Here is a 24,900-nt window from a genome sequence, read left to right on the forward strand (position 1 = left end):
TATGCATCCAGATGTCGAATCAGTGACTTGTCGAATGCTACAAATCCACCTACAACACGGCACTGCTTTCATCTGACATAGCATCGATATGGGGGACTCCTCTTCATAAAACTAACATTCCTCCCATCATCATCTTTCCTCATCCCCCCATCACAGCCATTAAACCTCATTGGGATGCTTTGCCGGGGCAAAAATCTTATCACGAACCATTTAATCGCATTATATCGAACAGTGGCCACATTGGCATACGCAGCAAAACTCAATAAAAGCCAATGAAATCAAAAGCTAATGAGTTTCGATGCAACTGGTTGAGTCCCAAAGCGCAACAATTCCAACAATTCTAACTGCTGCCAGAGAACGGCATAACGAGCAGCCGTAGTGAACATGTGAGAATGCGGACACGACATGTGGAGCGGCTCGCGGCAAGAAAAAGCGCTGCAACAAAACAAAGAAATAATGAACAAAAAGAAGAAGCAGAGAATAAAGAATGGAACAGCCAACGAGCCACTAAATAAATTGACAAGCTACTCGCTTTTATGTGACGCGCGCTCCATACGCTGCGCCTGTTGCACATGCAACGCTGCGTTCCGCAATTCAGTTGCGCTTGAATGCTGTGCGAGACAGCGAGACATGCAATGCATGTACGACATACATATACATATGTAGAACAAACATGCTGGCAATGTGTGGCACACTTTATGCGACGTGGCATCCGTCCGGGAGGAGGAGGAGGCCGTTGGCAGCTCCTTTGCAAATGTTCACTTACGCGCGCCATTCGTTTAATGTTTATAATGATATCGTCTGCAACAACAACAACAGCGACAATAAAAGCTATAATACAATGCTGGCGTAGGTGATGGCCACAACAATTCCGCGCGGCGTTGCTGCTGCTGCTGCAGCTTGTTGCGTTTTGTGTTGCACGAACAATGCAATGCAAGCGGCGACGGAAATCGGCGGCCATGCACGAATTGCAGCTGAATGCAAGTGGCAGTTGCCAGTTGATGGGTGACAGTTTGTTGACAGTAGTTGTCATATGCCAAGCAATGAATGTGTGCCGTTATGTGTGTGTGTGTCTGCATTGACAAACGTGGCTCACAAAAGCCATGCACCGTTATAAGTGCATAAAGTACGCAAGCATCGCTGACAAACGCAACGAATGACGGAATCGTGCCTACAACGTATTGACATTGAATTTGAATGATCGCTTGCATCAATATTATTGCAGCGACACAATGCTAAATTCGCTCGATTAGACTTTTTGTAATGCATTTATGGTGTGAGTGTTAGTAGGAATAACAGAGAGTACACTTCTCTTCCATTATTTTGAATCGCAATTTGTCGAGCTTTAGCGCTGCTTCATTGGGTGGCAAAAACAGTAGACTTATAGTAGATTTATATAGATTTTATACTGAGCACCATCCTCACAGGCTCAGGTTGAAACATCTCGGTAGTCATACCTTTGGCGAACCAAGCGAACTGACCAGATTGGATATTAGCCGATTCATAAAATTTGTTTGTTACACAAAGCTCTACGACGGTCTTTTTTTCGATCCATACTCAGGAGTCTTTTGGCATCATAAGTGACCGATGCCTTTAGCTATTCATGTGGGTTCCATCGCGACATCTGTTGCTTCAGCCTTTGAACTTAACCTAACTGTCATCAGCTTTATCGATTCAAGTGTTTAGCCAGATTAAGTGAAAGCTAAGTAGAGCGATATAGTCAAATCGTTCTTTGAAATATCTTCTGTGACCAATTCAACTAAAATCGAAGTCACGACTCGTAACTCTGTTTCTCAAACACTCAAATTAGGCCTTCGGACGACATCAACAATTGTGTTGATACTAAATCATTATATTATAAACAATATGGGAACTACCATGTCCTCTTTGAAATACTCAGTGATATTGATGAAATTAATTAATTCACAAAATTTTAACTGTGCAACTTCCGGTTGCACTAGTCGTCAGCGACCGATAGTTGCTATTATTTCCTATATAAATTTTTGCATCTGCATTCAAGATGTTCTATAGTTTCTTCTTCTACTTTTTCTGGACAGCTCCCGCATCAGCAATCAAACACTCTCCCGTTAGTACTCCTACCAAAGTTCTTACATCGTTCGCTTTAAATTTCAACAATCGGCTAGTGGGTCCCATATTCCATTCAGGCCACTTTTGTCCGCTTGTTGAATCAGGGATTGCTTCCACTGAGACTCAGTCAACTCGGTGACATATTTGTCGAATAGGTGTCAAGTGGCCAAGGGCATATATAATCCCTCTCTGTCTGGTTGTAATTGTAAAATGGTACCAAATCTAGCAAGTTCATCTAATTCACAGATGCCTGGAAATCGCAGTATCCTGGAGACCATTGCAGATTTATCGTAAAATAGGAAGTTAGTTCTACTAACAGCTCAAGGTATTCCTTCGCCAACTTCGAAGAAACCCTTAGAGACTTCAGTGGATTTAGAGGCGCTTTGCTGTCTGTGAATATAAATATGTTTCCTTGTCAGACCAAGAAGACCTTCTTTATTTGCAGTAACCTACGCTTAAAAGGCACTACAGTCGGAAGGAGATTCTGGTATTTAGCTTTGCTGAAAAGCCACCACTTTCCACTCGTTTATCCAGTTTAGATCCGTCCGTATAGATGCTTATCTCTGTGTATTTATCCAAATCGCCCCTATCCCACTCCTCTTTGGAAGGGAAGGCAATATTGAAGGCTGAAGTAAGATTTAATTCTACAGCATTACGAATTCTACAGCATTATCAGATATGAAAGGAAATTTACTAAGTTTAAGTTTACTAAGTTGAAAGCCCCAAGAGAACAATGACTAAACCTACTGGTTTAAATTCATCCGTTATGATTAGTTCTCCTAATAAACAAAAGAACAGAACAGGTAAATCCTATTTCGCATATTCTAGAAAATGCATCTCGGAGTTGAGATCATTATATTTTCATGAATGATGTGTCACAATCTCATTAAGGTATCTCTCGACTTAACCGTCTTCAGAAATACCAAATCAGCTATTTTATTGAATCGAACAAAAAGCTTAATAACAATTAATTTCAAAATATACTTAAATATTTATATTTGTTAAGTTTGTTTGTTTGTATATATTTCAATATTCATATATTTATATATGTACATTTGCTTACCCATATCCCTCATATATTCTTTCACTGTATGCTTTTTTTTTTGTTTCGTACGATAAATTCACACATTTCATTTGAATTGCAAAAATAAACGCTCCCCCATTTTTATTGACTTTTCACAACTTGTTAACGTGATTGATGTTTTTTTAAATGGCGACTACATGATTTTGCAATTTCGCCTGGAATGACACAGAACGTCAATCAATTGCACTTCTTATTAGCCTACATGCGTGTGTGTGTGTACATTTATTGCAGTGTTTTTACAGAATTTTCGTTTTTTCCTGCTTTTTTTCACAGTTGCGCTCCACTTGTTGCTCGAACAATTATCCGAATACACTTCACTGAAATGGATAAATAAATAAGCAGGTTTTTTTACCGACCGGTGTGAATGAAATGAAAGGGCGCGGCTGCCTATAAGTTCGCTGCGTGAGTGTGTGCATGCTATTTAATCAGGTTTAATGCAGAGCTTTTTCAATGCGGGGCGATAGGAATTCGAAAAAATAAGGTGGAGGAGGTGAATGGTACTTAAAACCATAATATGATTATTCACTGATTTTCAGGCTTTATTTCAAGCGTGAGTTCACCACCTTTTCGTATAAAAATATAAATGTTTTATAGCAGATAACTGTCAAGCAATAAGGGACCTTGTACGTTCTAACCAAAAAAAAGCTTCACGGAACTTCATTATTTCATTTTTTATTTTAATTTAAGTCATTTTCAAAATAAATATACTATTGTCTCTCCCATGTTTTCCAACTTGACTGCAAGAGGGAGCAGCACAGTCCTAAAGGTCAGTCAACTAAGACTCCTCCGCAAAATGCAACCCTGTATCGATGGCTGCAATATAAATAAACATACATTTACTTCAAAAGTATTCATGTTTGTGCGCGTATACAATCCTTGTTATTTTTAAAATATACATATTTGAGTTATGTAAACGTGTCTGTTAACAGACAAGTGGTATACAGTTATATATACAGTGTGCACTTCAGCATATATAACTAGCTGTGTACTAGCAAATTGGCTTCCAAGCATTTTCTCCTTCAATTTCAGCTGGAAACTTTTTTATTTGCTGCTTTATTTCATTGCACTTCGATAAATTTCAGTTGCTTTAATTAAAAGCCAATATAACGTACATCAACGTACCAGGAAACTTCATATTTTTCAGAATGCGTTAAATAAACGGTGCATATAATTGTTGGACACCCACCGCAGCAATGATGAGGTGGTCGTTGCAGCTCTTCTCAGAACAATTTGGATTTCATTTTAATTTCCACAGTAGTTTTAACTCGGGCAGGGTGATGATTGTTACGAAGAGATACACTAGGAATAGAAGGAACCACTACAAGTGGGTCTTGAATCGAAGGAGCTTTTCACTGGAGCTTCGTATTCCATACGTACGGCATGACGTAACCATCGCATTCGTTGGATTTTTATGGGCTTATGTTTATCCATGTCGCCATAGAGCTCATAAAGTTCATCGGTCCCTCTTCTTCGGTACTTCTCGCTCATACGGATGACTTCAAAGATCTTGCGTAGAACAGCTCTTGCGATGGCTCAAGTACCTTTTCAACTCGGTTTGTCGTCGTCCATGTTGCAGTGCCATATAATAGGACGAAAACGATGGCAGAGCGTAATTTTTGTTCATCGAAAGAGGGATCTGCTTCTCAATTGCAGATCTATCCTAAAGTAGCACGAGTTGGCAAGAATTTTTCTACGCTGGATCTCCAGACTTAAATTTTTTAAGGTATTTTTGCTGGTTTCGAGATAGACAAAGGTCTACACTTTTTCACTTCAAATCAATTTAGCTGGTCCATTTTTCGTATTTCAACATCTAAGGAATATATATTTTGAAATACATCACAATCACAATATAAATATTAAATAGGAATTTTATCCATAAACTATTTAAAGCGACATCTAGCGAGTTTTTGACAAAACTAGATAAGTAGAATATTACATCTTAAAGTTTGACTGAATTTCAGGTCGAAAAATCGATCCAACTTTTACGATAAAATTACTTCTATCAATCTAACAATATCTGATATAGATTTAATCATATACATATATGTATTGAGGCACAGATATATGTATATATATACATAACCTAACAAAATACTTGCAACTACTCCACAAAACATGTGAAAAGAAAAACCTGTAGCCTACGGTCAACGACAAGGTCTTCTTACTTTTTATTACTCCATCAATTCTCTCCATTTATTTTGCGTTTACATAGCATAGCATGACATGTGTACACAGACGCGCCAATGTTCATGTCTGGCGATTGTTTTCTGTCATATGCGTAAATAAAATGGAAACGTGACTCTTATCAGCATTCACTGCTATTGTTTTCCACCATACCATTGAGCATTTATTCCATCAATAAACACTTTTTTATATATGTACATATGTATATTATTTGTATTGGTTTAAGGAAATTTTTTATATGTTTGTACGCCAATTAAGTACTGAGATCTCGCGATATTGAGCTCTTTGAGTTTAAGCTGAAAAGGTTTTTTTTCTTAGTTTTTACAATAGAATCTTTATTATACAAAATTTATATATGATTTAATAACAACTTATTATTTCCTCATTGCGAATATACTAACCGATACTCCGTAGTCGTATCCATTTAGAAAACTGTCTCCAGAGCTTTAATGGCTGTTAAGCTCATAAACCGGAAATGTTTGCTCTGCAATATACTTAATAACAACAACTTTTTCAAACTGTCCTAAAAATATGGAAAATATTAAACAAACTTAATATTCGTAATTTGATAGCTTGGTATTAGATCGAATTAAATGAAGATGGATATAGATACATATATACACACAGCCATTAAAGCGCTCCACAGTAGTGTTCATGTGGAGGCGGTTTTGAAAAATCGAATTTATCCCATTAAGGCGACCAGTTGATGGTAAATTTAATTATTGCAACGAAGCTACGGCCAACAAAATCGAATCACACCCAAAAGTACACTTCCACCTACAACAGAACAATTGCACTCAACAACGCGCTGGAGGAAATTTAATTATTTTTTTTTTTTTTCCAGTCAAATCGTGCACGGTGGGCCCATCGCATAAATGTGGAATGCCTCCCCGGCCACATGTTATACGCTTCACATGCACGCTCGCGTAAACGAAAATACGACGTGAGAGTACAAGAGTACAATAGTATATATATACGTGTATGTATAAGGACATGCGTTTGACCTTTGTGTTATCGATTAGATTCAAATCTTTTAATAAGTTTTATTTCCGTTACGGCACTGCCGGCCAATCGAACCAGTCAAGCGGAGTACGAGTATCAACATCAACATCAACACACATATACGTATATACATGCCGTGGTTCGTGAGTATGTTGCGTGGCTATTTGACCACGCCACAGGTCCTGCCACTCCCATTGGCGTTATGTGCTCGTAGTGGCCGCGTGCAATACGGCGCCAACATGGCCAGCGTTAGACGCTCCACAAACCTTGAGTTGGCTTAAGTTGACTATGGTCGCAAAGAAATGGACATTCTTCGTTTTGGTTGAGCGCTTAGTTGGGTGTAGATACATATATTTGTACCTGGTTAAATGTTCGACACAAACACACATTAAACATGTTTGTGGCTAATAATGCAATTTTTGTGTGGCATGAGACCTTCGATTTCAGGCTCAAACATTTCCGTTATACATTTACTTGTAAATTCATATATGTACTAAATGGACTAGAGAAGCTTTAAAAAGTTACAAGCGTTTAACGTAAAATATGGATTGAGACTTTAAGACTTTATTAAGAATACTTAATATAATTGGCCTACAATGCCAATATGTTAGAACACTTACAACAAAGAGCAAATAGATCATTGAAGGTTTTGCGATCTACTCTGAATCAGAATTATGAAGGTGATTGACCAGTCTGACAATATTGCATTTTAAATAAAGAGATTTTATATTTTTTTATCTTCACAATGCTATTGGAAGAACTAAAAAACCGCGGTCAAAGCCCAAACAATATTTCGATCGATCTCCACCTTAAATTCTCTTTGACAAATTAAGCACCCAATCGGTCGATAATTTTCTTAACGATTCACTACATCAAATATTCACGGATGGATCGAAGCTAAGCGGTAGGGCGGGAGGGGGGATTCCGTCGGAATCTCTACATCAACACCAGCTTTAGGTAGCAGTGGACACCCTGCTCCGTAGGGGGGCCTTCTTTAGAGAGGTACATATGCATTCACTCCAACAGCAGAGCGGCAATAACAGCAATGAGATCGATGACAGTACGCTCCAGGCTAGTTAAAGAGTGTCTAACATCTGCATCAATAGCTTCTAGCTATTTTGCTATCCGACTCGTGTGGGTACCCGGTCAACGCGGAATCGTTGTTAACTGTAAAGCGGACAAGCTTGGAAGAAAGTGTAACCTAGGAACGTTGACGTCGGAATGGGAGCAGGTTGACAGTCCATGGTCCACTTGCTCAAGAGGGCTGGACATACATTGCATGAGCTCTACAAGTGCTGGGCAACAGCCAGTGCAGTTGTAAGATCCTTTTGGCCCGCTGTGGAGCGTAAAAGGTCCTTCGAACTGCCTTCTCTTAGTCCATCTCGGCGCGATTATTGGTGTGCTTACTGGACATTGTCCGAAAGGCACGCATGCGTTGAGACTTGGGTTCCTGACAGATGCAAGTTGCCAAAGCTGTTTGGAGGGAGGCGAGATGGAATCGTCTAATCACTTCATCCTCCATTATCCAGCTTTTGTCAGACTGAGGTTGAAACACCTTGGCTAAATTGACCATAGCCGACTAAAGAAGCTTGTAACATATTCCAAGCGTCATTAGGTAGGATTTTACAGGTATCACAAAGGACCGCGAACAAAACTGTTCAAATGTGATCTTCTTGCATATGCAGAGATCTGCCTACTAACTTAACTAGATCACATAAAATGTCTCTAATATAAATATATTCAGGAACGGCAACACCTAGTCATGAAAGTCTATTGCACATCAAACTTCCATGAATCCATTAATAAATGCAAAAATCCATTAAAAATACATTTACTTCACCTTTTTATATTCTTCTTGTTAAATTTATTTCTGAAATATTAATTTAATAAATAAAGCTGCTAAGTTCATATGAGAGAGACAGATATCAATATAGAGGGAGTTCATACCTAAAAATATATACCAGCAGATAAGGCTGTGTCCCTGTTTATATACAACACACACACACAGGTTCATTGAACAAATAGAGCTTAGATAGCTAGCAAATGGTGCACTTTTTCCACTAATAAATCACAATCGAAGACAGAGGGATGCTAATGAAAAATGACAGCCTTGAGCCGTAAAACAAATACCACGACACACACACACTGCAAATGCGGGAATCTGCATCTAGAAAGCATTTGAGAGCACGAGTATGTATGTAATTGAATTTAATACATAAATACGAAGGTATGTAATGTTGGCAATGTTTGCAGTCGATGTTAAGCACGTAATAGACCCAACTATGTGAACAACGCACACTATTTGCACCAACCTACAACAACAGCTCCGCTTCCAAGCTCATTCTGTTCAAAAAACAATCAGAAGCCGAGCAAATGAAATGTAAGGAATGCCAACACCGGAATCACCCTCTGCACACCTGGCACCAACGCCAGGGTGAGTAGAAAGCAACATTTACGAGCATACACCTTAATACATATGCAGAAAAGTCATTGAGGCGACAGGTAATGGCAGCTGCCGAGCATATATGCCAGAGTCAGTAAGACCAGCAACATGTTATTGCAGACCATTGAGATTAGAGGCCAACGCCATGGGGCCCACAGGCACCGACAAACGCACACACACACACCCACTCACATCCATGCAATACCACGTGTTAGATAACGAAAGAGGAGCCATAAGAAAATCAAGTGATTTAGCTGAAATCACCTTTCCGAATCAATTGCTACAGACATCAGCATATAAATCGACAACAATGAAATTCCACAGTACCTGGACGCCTGATGCGAAGAGCAAGAAGAAGAAGAAGAGCAACAAAAAATGGTTATAACTAAACTTAACCAGTGCAATAAACAATGGCAACATGTAATGTGTTAAAGTAAACAAAGGATAGAAAATGAAGATGGAATAAATAATCACTGGAACTGGAGCTGGAGAGGATGGGGCGACTCACTGTGCGTTGCGTTGGTCAAGCGGAAATTCCTTGGAGGTTCGGAGCTGCTAAATAAGAACGTTATTTGTTTGTTTTGTTTTCATCGTTGATTGGATTTATTAAAAGAAATAGTAGAGATGAGTTTCGTGCATAAGAAAATCAAGACAATATCAGCAACTCTCAACTTTTTGGAGAAATCTCTGGGGTACATGTCAAATTATGCAAAGCAAGTCTGCAAATTTGGTTTTTAATTATTTATGAGTTGTCACCGGGTAACACTGTCATCTGTGGTGGATTTGTATAATGTCATAAATTTGAAATGGTGTGATAGCTCAAGTTGGACCGCACCGAGATCAATAAAATTCAAAGTAGATATGTCTGGTAGAACACTCTGTAGATAGCTTTCAACAACCTCACTTCAGCTTTCACTACAAGCTTTAGCATTGAATACTATTCGCTATCAACAAAAATATAGCTCTAACTCGACTTAAAATTTACTTTTTTTTGGGTTTGGTGAAAGCTCTCAACAATTTTTCATAAACATGAAAGCTTTAACTCGAGTTTGTTTAAAGGAGTTTCGGTCTATTACAGTGAATCTGTACTTAGAGTCTTCATAGAAAGGAAACATATTCGACTTATCCAACAACTGAAAGATAAAAAACACTTAAAAGCTCTTAAGAAAGCTTTACAGAAATTTCAAGTAAAGTACTTGTCAAGAGTTCATAAGTTCGCAGAAACCAAATCCAAACTACAACCTCTAACTGGGAAAACCAACTATAGTCTTGGAAGAAAAGACCCCCACACTAGTTTAAACTCATTCAAAACCCTCCCGAAGCAAATTAGCCATAATTATGGAAATGAGGTGAAGAGTTTTTGATACTATTCTGTGGTCTGATGTCTTTTACCAGAAAATATACTTTTCAAGGGCTGACATTACTTTTACAAGGCTTTATTTTCCTTATGAAGTTCAAAGCCTCTTGAGTGGTAATCAGACACAAAACGCACTCATCCCACTCCCTTAATATTCAAAATTACTCTTGAGCCAGCTAACCCGGCTCGACTAGTTAATAAAAGCAGTCAAATCAACGTTTCATTCAAAAAAAAGAGTTTCAAAAGCTGTATTTGGATATCCAGTAGTACATCAATAGCCCATAACCGTCACACAAAACTCTAACTCGGCCACAACTACATAACTCCACAGTCCGAAAGCGATTAGACAAACATGTTCGGCACGCCCGTCTATAAGGGAATAAAATTGTATTACCTCAACGCATGTGTATTTGGTTGGTTATGGCGAATGTGCAAATCGAAAATCGAACATTAATACCCTTTACATCGATTCATTGCACAAACGAAACGAAACGGCAGCAACACAAACAAAGTACGAATTTTTACGAGTCCTTCGACTGCAATTCTCATGTGATTAGCGCCAACCATACACCGACCACTCTACCTGCCTGCCTTAAATGTCCCCGCTCCTACGAGTATATGCATGGCATTTGGCCGTAGTAGTTTTGGCTTCGTTTATAATAAAAGCTCCTGACATTGAGCAGAAATGACAAAAGCATTGCGCTCTCTGCTGACGGTATCTATTGTTTTTGGCAATTACATTATAGTATGCGAACATATCGTACATATTTACCGCTTTTCGTTGTGGCTCAAAGCGCTTTTTATTAGGTTTTAGCAGTTGAGCTCACAGCTGGGGCGCTTTCCGACAGCTCAGCATACGTGCCTACTGCGCCCATTTGGGTGTACGTGTGTGGGTATGTGTTTGCATGTCAAATGAATAAGAAATATTTTATTTGTGGGCAATCAGTAATCAATAACAGTGTTGCCAGATTGTATTAAATGAAGTATAAATTGAAAGATTTTTTTATTATTTTTTATTTACTACAAGCGAAGAAAGAAAATATTTTTAAACAATGACTGACCTCCGTTGACCTATGCTCCCCTCAAAAACAAAAATAAAAATTAATCATTAATCATAACAATAAGAATGGAGGATTTCTTTATCTCTCCAAGTATCCAAGTTCTATCTCTCCCATTCCACAGTTGATTTATCTTACCGTCAACTTCCGCCATTCATATGTATATGGCAACCCTGCGATTTGTTTATTTGAAGGGTAAGCAGATTACGTAAGGATTTGTGGTTATTACTTGTTATGTCTGTATGTAGTACATGCTGTTATACTCATTGGCTGTTGGCAAAAGAAAATACTCTTTATCAAGTCAATTCCTCGCTCGCTCGTTGTAGGCGGAAATGTGGGCAAACAAAATTACTTGTTGAATTCGCTGTTTATTCTTTAATATAACGGTTGTTGTTGATGCGAATTTGCGCAGCGAACTTTGTCGTTGGCATTTTTTTATTTTCTTTCTTTTTTTTTGTTGCTTTCTCTTGCACGTTTTTTTTTTGTTTTTGTTAGATGGAATTTATTTACTCTTCACTGAAAATCTAATTTTGGAAATTAATGACAAATGTCCTCCTAATATACCCACAAAAGTTCAGTACTATGTACTCTATAATTATTAGAAAAAATGTACATTAGAATTGAAAAATAAGTTGAGTTTACTGTTCTCGATATTCGAGTGTGATGTGAGGGTCAAAGGTCACACTGCATTTGCTCCAAATAACGTCTTTTAGAAAGGTCTAAATTTTATTTTATTTGTAGTTTTATACTCTCGCAACAAATGTTGCTAAAGAGAGTATAATAGTTTTGTTCACATAACGGTTGTTTGTAACACCCCAAACTAAACGAGTTAGATATAGGGTTATATATACCAAAGTGATCAGGGTGAAGAGTGGAGTTCAAATCCGAATGTCTGTCTGTCCGTCCGTCCGTCCGTCTGTGCAAGCTGTAACTTGAGTAAAATTTAAGATATCTTAATGAAACTTGGCACACTTATTTCTTGGCACCATAGGAAGGTTGCTTTGAGCAATGAGCAAAATCGGACCACTGCCACGCCCACAAAATGGCGAAAACCGAAAATACATAAAGTGCCATAACTAAGCCATAAATAAAGCTATGGAAATAAAATTTGGTATGAAGGATCGCACTATGAAGGGGCATATTTAAAAGTATTTTTTTGGGGATGTAGGCGTGGCCCCGCCCCCTACTAAGTTTTTTGTACATATCTCGCAAACCAATAGAGCTATATAAACCAAACTTTCTGCAGTCGTTTTTTTCAGCCACTTCCTAATACAGTCCAAAAATGAAAGAAATCGGATAATAACCACGCCCACCTTCCATACAAAAGTTTGGTTGAAAATTACTAAAAGTGGGTTAACTCACTAACGAAAAACGTCAGAAACACTAAATTTCACTTAAGAAATGGCAGATAAAAGTTGCACTCAGATTTTTTTACAAAATGGAAAATGGGCGTGGCATCGCCCACTTATGGGTCAAAAACCATATCTCAGGAACTACTCGACCGATTTCAATGAAACTTGGTTTGTAATAGTTTCCTTACATCCCAATGATATGTTGTGAACCAAATCGCTTCACTACCACGCCTACTTCCTATATACCAGAACTTTGAAGACAATCTGAATCGTTTACTTTACAATATATGAAGTAAGTACTAGTGAAGATATCGGTGCAGAGCTTTGCACAAATACTATGTTAATAGTGTGGCAGCCCCATTCTAAAAATTGCCAAAATCGGACCATAGTTTTTTAAGGCCCCATACATCGAACACGAGGACCTCGTGCTTCTAACCTAATATTATGGTTTCCAACTTTCAATGGACTTTATACAATATATATGACGAATATGTGGGTTAAATTGTGTATTATATAATGTAAATAAAGTTAAATAAATAAATTGCGAGAGTATAAAATGTTCGGTTACACCCGAACTTAGTCCTTCCTTACTTGTTTTTTTTTAATTTTGTATAACAATATCTAAGATTATGGGCTTGTTACTTTTTATGACCGTATATGGCTATAATTATTCGTACTTTCTCATTTCCAAATGTACGAGGTGTGCTCAAAAAATAAAGGGAATTTTCGTTTACTGTAAAATATTTTTATTCATTCGTCTACATTAATGTTGTTTCCCATTCGATATGATGAACTTATGACAGCGCCTCTTACAATCGTCGAAACACTTTCCAATCTAGAGTTTTAGTATAGCCTTTGGCTCTTTCAACGATTTCTCGTATGCTTGTAAAACGACGGTCCTTTAGAGTTTTGTAAATAGGAAGAAGTCACATGGAGTCATGTTTAGTAGGTAAAGATTTTAGCTCAAAAATGGATTATACTTCAGTGGCATATATTTGACAATAAGACTCACCAAACATGTGAAATTTTATATTCTACAATTCCTGTTATTTTTGAACACAACATGTAATTCTGAGGAAATCTCTCAAAACTCAAAGAAACTATCGAGATGTCCATTATATAACCGATTACCTACGCAGGAAGCAAATTCCGACTGTAGTTCATTTACTCTGACTCCGAAGATTCCGTCAGGCCTAATCAGTGGATTCTACATGACCAGCTTTAAGAAATTTCTACGTGATTATAAGTAATGTAATGCGAAAAGTGTGAAATTTTGCCAAAAAAATCTTTCTGGCCGCTATTTATGAAAAAAAATAAATGATGAATTAAAATGCTTAAATTCAATATGAGTTGAGGACCAAATATATAATTTATAATACAAAATCAACTCTTTCGTTACTTATCGACTTATTTTCAGTTGAGGTTTGACCTTCATAGATATTTCAAGCATTTTATTAGCCGTATCGCATTGGCTCTACACAGCTGTGGTAAGGCCGATTATGACATACGGTATATTGGTCTGGTGGCCAATAATCGACAAGAAGTACGCAGTAAAGAGCATGGGAAGTCTACAAAGAGCGGCATGTATATGTATCAGTGGAGCTCTCAGAACAACGCCGAGCCAGGCGCTAGATGTTATTCTGTACTTACTTCCTATAGACATATTCTGTAAGTAGCAGGCGGCGAAATTGGCACTTAGACTGAGAGAATCTTCACTACTGCAAACTTGCAATAGGGGACATTCTAGTATACTCGGCAAGTTCTCATTTCTACCAAATAGGACGGATTTTCGCAATCCTATAGAAATAAATCTAAAATCTGAACTACATATATCATTCCCCTATAGAGAGGAGTGGGATATGGGAAAAGTGGACAAAGATTCAGTAATAAGTATCTACACGGACGGGTCAAAACTAGACAAACGAGTTGGAGGTGGGATTCTCAGAAAAACTTGATACCAGAATCGACTTCCGGCTACAGGATCATTGCAGTGTGTTCCAAGCAGAAATCACTGCAATTAAAGAAAGCCTTCTCGTTCTGTCAAAAAGGGTGTTAGCAACCAGACAAATATTCATATTCTCGGATAGTCAAGCGGCTTTAAAATCATAAAAGTCTCATAGAATATCTTCTAAGATAGTGAAAGAATGCTTGGATTTATTATTGATGTCATATTTCACGATACACCTACAATGGTGCCCAGGACACAGTGACATCCCTGGGAACTGTGTGGCAAATGAACTAGCCAGAACTAGCGGTTTTCTCGAGGATGTGGGCGAAGTTGCTCATGTCAAATTGTGTGAACTTTTTCACTTTATCAGGACCACAGGGTGGTTCAATGATGACTCGATAGTGTGAGGGATCTCAGTCCCAGTGGTATCACAATGGGCCTCCCAAAGGCCTAGGTGCGTCGTTTGACAGCCACTTAACCTAACCTAACCTATTAGCCGTTCATTTATTATCATTTGTCAAGTATTTTAGTCCACTTTTAGTGATCTAAAAATACAACCTATTAATATTAGCAATTTTTTTCAATTCTTCTCACCCACTTATTGCAAGTGCATTACTTAGCCAAAAGTTTCATAGCAATTTCACAATTTAAGCTTGATTTGTTTAAATACTCTCATGGGCTTTTAGACACACTTTAGCGCCATTAAGATAAATGTGGGAGTATACATACAGCATTCATAAATGTGTGTTGTATAAGAGTTCAAACACTTTTAACTTCCTTAAAGAATTGTCTACTCCTTAATATTGTTGAAGTGTTGCTAAAACTCATATATATTTACAAGTAAAAATATAAAATATATATAAGTATGCTACTGTATATTTACGCTCAAGAAAGCTCAAGAAAGACGCTTCAAACAAAATTTAATAAAATATTAAGGACTGCCAACGCATACTCTGCATACACTATTAAGTGAAAGTCTTGTGAAGATTTTGAGGAAGAAAATTTCAAACTTTATATTATATATTTACGCACAATTTCAAGCGTACTGAAAAATTAAAACAACAAAAATTTAACTGGAAAACTGAGAAAAGCTACAAAATATTACTCATACGCCAAGGGGGTCACAAGTGGCGTTAATGTCGGCTTTGCGTTGGAGTTGCGGCGCAGCTTACGGAAATTTTAGCAGCAACAAGGCAATAACACTTGCGCCAAATTTCTTGTATATATATATATAGTATATATATATGTATATATGTGTGTGTATGTTCGTAAGCTATAATTTATATTTGCCTGCACTTCGTTATTGGCTTTACTGTTGTTTCTTTTCTGTTGTGTTGTTGCCGCGTGGCCGGCTGTTATGTGATTACTGCTTGCTTATTTACTTAATCTTTTATAAACCGTTTACCACAACCATTTTTCATTTATGTTTGATTTTTTCTTTGCTTTTCGCAAACACTTCCTTCAATTTTCCATTTTTATTTTAAAATTTCTCTTAAATTGGGTGAGAATCTCGAGTAATTTTCTTATTAAACTATTATTAAAAGAAATATCTCTTAGTGCTGAAATACATACTTCTTCTTCTGATTATTCTTCTCTTCTTCTATTATTTTGAAAGTTTATTTGGAGCGAAATTTTTAACCATCGAAGGTGAGAAGTTCTACTGTATGCTTCTACAAATATTTTCTTCTAAAAATTTAAATTTCTAGAATCATAGTTTTGACCTTGACCGCAGTCTCCACCCAGTGTTTTGAAATCACGCGACCACCCACTTATGTACATATGTTTACAAACACTAGCACACATGACTGCAGTCAAAAGTCATTAAATATACATACAAACAAAACTATATCACATTACCCGCCGCTGAAATTGGCAACATTAATTTCTGTGATTTTCTTAGAATGATTACATGATATTTGATTAGCCTTGACACCAAATACAGCCTTTCTCGGGCGTCACGTGCAATTATGTGGAAGTGACAAACAACAGTGTAGCAGAGCATGGCTATAAAGCCAGCCGCCCACACAAATACTAACTCTAGCTCTACACTATTCCTTGCGCGTTAACAGCTCACAGCTGACGAGTGGTAGCGTGTGAACGCATAAAACCGTTACCGTTCTCAATTCAATTTCCGCTTTCTCTTTGATATTAACACGCGTTGCTGTCGCAGCAACTGGCCTTTTGTTTCGTCGCCACCCGCCTTGAATTGGCATTATTAAGTTGACGCGTGGGAACATTGGAACTCATATTAAACTATTTTACAACCATCGGCGATGGCGTTGGCACTGTGGGTTATTTCGAGGATGGAAGGGGGAAAATTTTAATCGATATGATCTACTTGTTTAATGAAAAGTTGAAGCTTACTTGAGCTTCTTTTCGAGATGTGGTGCGTTCAAAAAATAACGGGACTTTTTTAATTTTTTTTTTACGGTCTTCCATCGTTGAAAGCTCACAATTCGTTGCTTGTTCGTGAATTCTTGGCCAAAAACAATACTGTAACGATGTCCCAGCCTCCATATTCGCCAGATGTGACTCCGTATGGCTTTTCCCTATTTCCATAAATTAAGGGGTTATATACAGTTAGAATTTTCAAAAAATCGATTTTTTTTTACTTCATTTTCTTAATGTACATATATTTAAGAATACACACAGAAAATTTCATATCGTTCCGGTGAATATTTTCAAAGTTACAAGCAAATGAAAAATTTGAAAAGGCGTTACAGAGTGCTTTTAAGTACAAGGTCCGAGCGGCAGCGCCTTTTTCTCAAAATGGTGTTTTCAAAGTCGGTGACCAACATTACTCGAAAACGGCTAGACCGATTAGTCTCAAATTTTAACACGACCTTCTTAAATATATTTTTTAGTAATTAATCGTAGATTTTTTCTCTCCGATAAATATTTTGTTTTTTTATAAGGCCGAAATTTCGGTGAAAAATCGATTTTTTTTTTTTTTGAGAAACCGCCATTTTGTCAAAAAATTTTATTTTACTTATTCCTTCGATTAATTACTAGATTTAACATTATTTTAACGAAATCTGTTTGGCTTTTTAATTTCGGATGATCCAGTTCCGAGATATAGTGGTCACCGCAAAACGTCTTTTTTGAGAGGAGCTCCTGGAGATCTGCTGTAGCTCTTTTTCAAATAAATATTTTTACTAAAACTAAGTCTTAAAATACAGTTAAAAGATACCATAATATGTGTATAGAAAAAATTCTGGAAAATTCACTTTTTTTCGGCCGTCTAACTGTATATAACCCCTTAAAGAGAGAAAGAGCCGTCGTTTTACAAGCATTCGAGAAATCGCTGAAGGAGCTAAAAGCTAGTACAAAAATCGTGTTTGAGAAGTGTCTGTACGATTTGGAGAAGTGCTGTCATAAATGCAGAATATCGAATGAGAACTATTTTAAAGGGGACATTATTAATGTAGACGGATGAATAAATATTGTTTTCAAAATACGAAAATTCCCGTTATTTTTCGAACACACCTCGTATGTGACCTAAATAACTGGTCTATTGCTTAATTTCATCTTCTCTAGATCGGAAAAACATTCCAGTCTTTAAACCCAACATAAACCACCTTGACAACAATCTAGTTATAAATATTTTGTTTGTATAGACTCTTGAAGAAAAGAGAAAAATATATCGACCCAGGTCCTATGAATAATATGACGAGGTTAGCATTACCCAATAAATTTTGAGTGGCTACAAGCAGTTTAGCCTTGAAAATATTTTGTTCGACTTGATAGCTCTTGGTGGTGGCTATAAGCCCGTTCTGGTTGAGTCGATAGTTTAAAATTGAAGGAAGAATTACTTCGCTAATAAAACAATCAAAATTTAAGGAATTTTACTGAATTTCACTTTGGTTGTAATTTACAAACGATTTATGAAATTAAGACTCATCTCAATTCAGACCCTAATCGAGGTTTTGAGGAGCCTATCATATAAAGATTTATGTTTTCTGAATTATAATGTCTTTCTTCGAAAGCAACATTTTTGCTCTTGAAGTACCTACTCCGACACACTTCATTCTTTATAGAGTCACAATAAAGCCGTTGTATATATTAAAGATTTCAATATGCACCCATCCTGAGAAACACTTATAGGTACACTTATAAATATAATCATTGTCATTTAGACTCATTGAATCACCAGCAACGAGATAAGTGCGCTACCGAGAAATATAGCACCATTTTACAATATATTTATACCCGTTCGCTTTGCTATTTAATCGCGCTCGCATTGCACTAACAATCAATTGCCTTAACGTGTTCGAGATGCTGCCCACGAAAGGACGTACGAGTGCTCGTTTGTACATTTATGCCGCGGCGTAACCAATAAGCGCCATGCTGCCAACGCGCCGTACTGTCAAGTATTTATTGGATTAAAGTGTATTCTCATTCAATTAATACAAATGAGCGGTTCTGATACACCCAGCCGCAGTAGCAGCCGCAATCGAGGTGGTCGACGCGTAAGGGGGCACATGCAGCGAAGTGTTCGCGTAGATTAAACGCCAGCAGAAGTGTTGATGATTGCTTACTGTTGCTTTGGCTGCGTTGCTGGCGCCTTCATTCGTTTAACACAAGGCAATGTGACTGCTACTGTAGGGCCTTTAATGATGTAATGAATTGAACAAATTAAGGGTGCCGCCGTGCAGCCTTCTTGGTTTGGCGGAGAAGTGCTTTCTAACTGATTAAGTGATTTTGTGCGCACTAAACACGCGTTTAAGGGTGAATTTAATTAGGAAGCCACTTTGAAAATGACCTATTTAATGTGGTGACCCCTACAGTTGAACTGGCAAATTTTCGCACATAATTGAATAATTGGTTGTTGATACTCGGCTATTTTTTCACCTTAAAAATAAAAGATCTGAAATAAAAGTATCGATATAGGTAAATATCGAGTTTAAGAAGTCTTTCGACGATTGGGATAACCGTTTGCATATATATGTGTATAATATCGAATGGGGTCTATTTTAAAGGTGACAACATTAATGTCAACGAATGAATAATTTTTTTTCAAAATTTCGAAAATTCCCGTTATTTTTTTAAAACACCTCTATAATAGAACCTTGGATCAACACTTCTTTTCTTAGAGAGTTTATCAGTTGTTGCAGTTGGTTTTAGTCCTCGGCTAGAAATCTGGAAATATCTTTACTGTAACTGTAATTACAACTTCAGTACTTGGACTCACCTTAAGAAATTTTACAAATTTTTACAAAAACTTTCAAAATTTATTTATTAAATGAGTTCATTAATTGACTTAGAATCCGAAAATGCGAAATATGATTTAAATTCTTCAGTTATATTTCCTTATTTTAATTAAATTAAAATACATCCCCTGACTTAATTCGGTGGCAGATATGCCACGGAAGGCTCAGCATCACTCTGACTATTTGACAACGGCGCTGCCGCAGGCGAGGCAAAGTCCAAAACTGGAGCCACACCTTCGTTTGAGTGTTGCGATTGACCGCCGAGCGACTCGTATTGCGCTTGAATGGCGTGTTGTGCATGCGCCGCATCTTCGGGCGTGCGATACTTGACGAAATGCACCTCTGGTGCATGCGTTTGGCCACCCTGCAGCGCCTGCAATTTGTTGGCCAACTCAGAGACATCAGGTTGCTTGCTAAGCACATAAATAGCGGTACGCTGCTCGGCAGCCTGTTTGGCCAATTGCAGTACGGCGTTGCTGAGTCCTTGATTTTCGGGCGCCTTAATGAATACCACACGTAAGTTCTTCTTTAGTGAACCGCCGATTTGGTCAGCACCGATATTTTCCTCGAACTCGTGTTCGGGCGCCGCGTAAGTGTAGAATTCTTTGTTGTATTCGACGTGTCCAGAGGATTGTGGACCTAATCCCGTTCCACTACTGCTGTCAGCATAGTTTCCGGCATCATTAACGCCAGCGAATCCGCCAAATCCACCGTTAGCTGTAGCGGCAGCTCCACCGGCGGTGTAGCTGTTGGCTCCGTTTGCGATAGCACTGCCGTGTAGGACTCCTCCAATTGGAGCATCGTGTCCAAGTGGCTGGTAATTGTATCCCAAATTATCCGCCGCTGCGGCAGCAACGAGGTAAAAAAACTGGAAGAAGTTAGAAGATTTCTTTAATATTATATCTTAGAAAATATAAGGGATATAAATAACTGTTAAGTTTGAAAATTTAAATCTATAGCCCAGACAACAGACAGACGAGATGGTTGGAACCGAAAGAATTATAGACACAGCGGTACCCTGAACCAGTTCATAAACAGTCTAAGAAAATCAGACTGTATCCCTCTAAAGTTGGGCTCCAATAGTTGCTTTCAGGCGACGATACCCTCTTGACGTGAATGGCGAAGATAAGAGGATACTATCTCAATCTATATCGACTGGAGTAGGTGCAGTAGTATACTCCATAATCTCGACATATCTCTCTCTATCCGTCTACCAAACTCAGACTGCATCTTCCAAGCGGAAGTACTAGGCATAGAGAAGACCTTTAGAGCTCTATTAAACAACTATGGGAGGATACAAAAAGTAACCATACGTAGAAACTAACAGATAGGCAGGTGACATAACGGCAACTGCAGGGAGGCTTTCAGCTCACTAGCAGAACGCAATCTATCCATAATCTGAATACCCAGCCACAGGAACATTATCGGAAATGAAAAAGCTGGCGAGCTGGCAATATTAGAAGCCCCTCTAGATGAATCCGATCAGAGAGGGCAAGACGGATATTGAGTGATTAAGTCACGAAACAAATTGTATTCCTATGAGATTGTTACTCAATGCCGATCAATTGGTCTTTGATCTATCTTCTTGTTAATCGACTTTCCTGACTGTTTGAACTATAAATTGAGTGCAATTCCATTTAGAATTGTATTACGACATATAATCCGAACTGTAGTTGGGCACTTTGGACTAACAGGCTCTCAATAGCTCTGCTTGATTGGGGAGACAGTTTGAATTCCCATATATAAGAACAAATTGGAATTATATTTATTAATAAACCACATTTTCTTCAATTCGATTTTTCCAAATATCTATTTTCAGTTTTCGTTTGGATAACGGTAAACATCTCTCAGACAGTGGAGACTAATTTAGTTCCAACTATTATGCAACACTCAATTCTTTTCTCAAACTATCTTTCAACAAAATTTTAGACAACTTAGACAACTTTCCACTTCTAACCACACTTCCTCACTATGCCTCATATTTTTTAAAAATCAACACAATTCCAATGCACCCGCATCACAAAACTTTGACACTTGAACACTTACGAGAAATCCGTACATCTTTCGTTCGCAATATTGATGAATGGTCCCGACCAAATTTGGGCACTGGTCTGACGTTAATGAAAGCTAAAACGTGTTTATGGCTTGCGATATCGGCGCGCGTGTTTTATAGATGAAATGCAGTGAAATTGTGTCTCGATTTGAAGAGGGTCAATAAAGATATGATAAATGTGGTGTAAACAAAAACAAATGACAAAACTAAAAAACCAAATGAAAGACAAAAGTCAGCGCAAAAGTTGCACACCAAACACTAATCACTCGTGAATATTGCAAACCAATCTCGAAACCATACGAAAACAGTGTGATTTAGATTTAGCAATTTAGCAACCAGCAGCGAAGTTGTGCTCGGAAGTTGCGCTCAAATTGATATTGATGGGATTATAATTAGTGATAAATGCTACAAAATGTCAGTCGCATGTAATTGATCTTTGTGAAAAATATATTCGTTTAAAAAGGGGAGCGTAAACAAGATTTTCAATTAACGCATTACTCTTTCCTAGGTCAACATTTAATTAATAGTTGGTGTGGAATTCGCAAAAAAAAAAGAGAAAATATAAGTTTTGAATAAAAAAATATCGGCTAGAGTGGTGAACAATCTCTTGATTTGCTTAGTAATATTTCTCCGATCGTCAATCTGTGTTTCAATTGAAGTCTTAGTTAAAAATTGAATTATCTTATTCTCCAGTTATTCATGCGAATATGTATATATGTTCGATTAGACCTGGTCTAGATAAATGTTTTGGATGAGACAATAATATGTCGTTTTGAGAGTGAAATCAAGTGATAGAGAGATTGAGGGTGAATCATTCGAAATCTATAAAATATCACACATTGACCAAAGAGTCCTATTTATTTCCCATTAAATTACTTCTTATCTCGTCTTGAATAAATTATATGTATATATTAAATATATTGTGTCATAAACTTTGGGTATCCAACTTAGTCTAATAATATTTATATTTTTTTTATTCGAGGATACCACGTTAGATTCATGAATTATTTTCCGACTCGAATTACTCTCAATTTACGCTCAAGTTGATTTGAGGCTAAGTTACAAACTAACAGGTCAGGTTAGTGTTAGATTAACTAACCAACTCGATCCCATGACAATAGAGTCTAAGTAACGAAAACGGACCCGACCAACTACAACAGTAGTAACAATCAATTTCAGAAAACTCCTGGCTTGCAAAAAATGGTATAATATTAGACAATAAAACTTAATTCCAAAAGCAATAGGTTTCCAGAAATGGAAAAGTACGCAAATCATATTTAAAGACCAGAGTGAAGGAAAGTGCTCATAGGAAATTCGATTTTAGAAGACTTATTTATACCTTCAAGATTTCACTATCTATTATTTTTGGTTCCTCTTACTCCTGTAAATACCATAGGGCCAGAATGAAACAGGTCCAATCATTTCTGTCACATGCGATACGCTTTATTTCGCCCAAACTTTTTCCTGTTAGTCTAAGGTACGAGTCCAACTGCTTTCTCCAGGTATAAGCGGCAGATCCGCTCTCGCGGCTCTCTCTTTCTCTATAGCGTAAGATTTATCCAATCCAAATGCCAGCAGGGATTCCCGCTGGCAGATCCAGCCCAATCACTCATCGATCTTAATATCACATGATTAACCATTGGTTTTTGTTAGGTTGAGTACGATTGCAAGTTATGAAAAGTCCTATTTCTTGAAGAGTATGAAATCTCTATATTCAATTTCACTATAAAATAATATCAAATTAGATAAAGCGCAAAAACTTATGGCGACCCTAGTAAATACTCACACTCATCGATAACCAAATGCAAACAAAGCGAATATCGGTAGAAATTTACGCATTTACGATTTACACATTATGCAAGAAAGCGAAAATGAATAGGTGTGTATTTCATAATAAAAGTCGCTCAAACAGTCGTCAAACAAAGGTCGCGAAATTAATTTGAAGAAAAATGTTAAAAACAAAAACAATAAACAATCAACAAAATCAAACAATTAGCCGCAAAGCAAAGCCATAAAACGGGTTTTACTAAACTACACAGACAAAGCGATAGATGCGATAAACTAATAACCCATCGGCCCGCAACATTTGTAAGCTTACAAATAGACACTTTGTAAGCACTCGCGCAAGCGTAGCTGCGTTTGTCTACGACGGGCGCTCGAAGGTAATTAATTAAAAAATACTAATTTGCATTTGCTTGAGCGCCACACGTTTCGGTCGGCGTTTGTGCCGATTTCAATGTCACATTTCGCTTTTAAGCGCTGGCTTTTTACAGCTACAAAGCGAAAAGAAAAGCAATTAGCATTTATAGTGACTAACAGAAATCTGAATGGAGATGAAGAGACAGCACACTCACCCATACATACTCATACATACTCATACCTACATATGTATGTATATGTGAGCTAAATAACTGTAAAGTATTTAAATTGAAAATAAACGGTAATACAAGGCATGAATGAGCATTAATTTGCCGTTTGGCTTAAATGAGCGTGTTTCAATGCAATTGTGACAGTTAATATTGGCTCAATTAAATAACTGGCTTATTTTGTAGACAACACGCCCGGCTGTCTGCCGCAAATATTGTCTCAACTACACAATGGTTGTCTATTTCGTGAAAATTGCTGGTTCGTAGTTGTGGCAAATAGCCGAAAACCATTTAGCACCATAAATCTGAACACAGACACTTCAAAATCAGTGGGCTCATCAGCTTGTCCATTGTTTGGAGACACAAACGCACACAGAATTTCTGTGAAACCACAAACATTAACTAAAGTCTTGTGCTTGAGCTCCGAAGTGTTTGGCTTTAAATTTCAACAATTACTTGAAGACAACTCTAGTATGTACAAAACTAATATATACACTCAAGTATATAGTAAATGATTTATGTACTTATTTGTAGAATATTCCACATGAAAATGCTTGTATGCTTTCAATTCTATATATATATATATGTATGTGTGCGTGTGTCAATGAAAATGTCTTCGGTGAAAAGACAATTTCGACAATGTCTTTAAGTGTGTTTCATCTAACTGTAGTGTCATCTAGCCATTCATTTATCCAATGTGTGTATACTATAAACACAGAAACCATGTGATATTACACACTGCTCTTTTTGGGTAT

At 37.4% G+C, this 24,900-nt stretch overlaps 1 protein-coding gene across 1 annotated transcript; it reads right to left on the reverse strand.

Annotated features, from left to right (window-relative positions):
- Positions 1-19,850: 19,850 nt before the first annotated feature.
- On the reverse strand, positions 19,851-21,910 carry LOC105220371 (uncharacterized). The gene is made up of 2 exons (XM_011196814.2): positions 21,773-21,910; positions 19,851-20,594 (listed from the first exon to the last, which is right to left on the reverse strand). The coding sequence occupies exons 1-2, from the start codon at positions 21,785-21,787 to the stop codon at positions 19,860-19,862; spliced, it is 750 nt and encodes a 249-aa protein (XP_011195116.2). The 5' UTR covers positions 21,788-21,910; the 3' UTR covers positions 19,851-19,859.
- Between the last annotated feature and the right edge of the window lie 2,990 nt (positions 21,911-24,900).

Source organism: Zeugodacus cucurbitae, chromosome 2, assembly GCF_028554725.1.
Source record: "Zeugodacus cucurbitae isolate PBARC_wt_2022May chromosome 2, idZeuCucr1.2, whole genome shotgun sequence".
NCBI lineage: Eukaryota > Metazoa > Arthropoda > Insecta > Diptera > Tephritidae > Zeugodacus > Zeugodacus cucurbitae.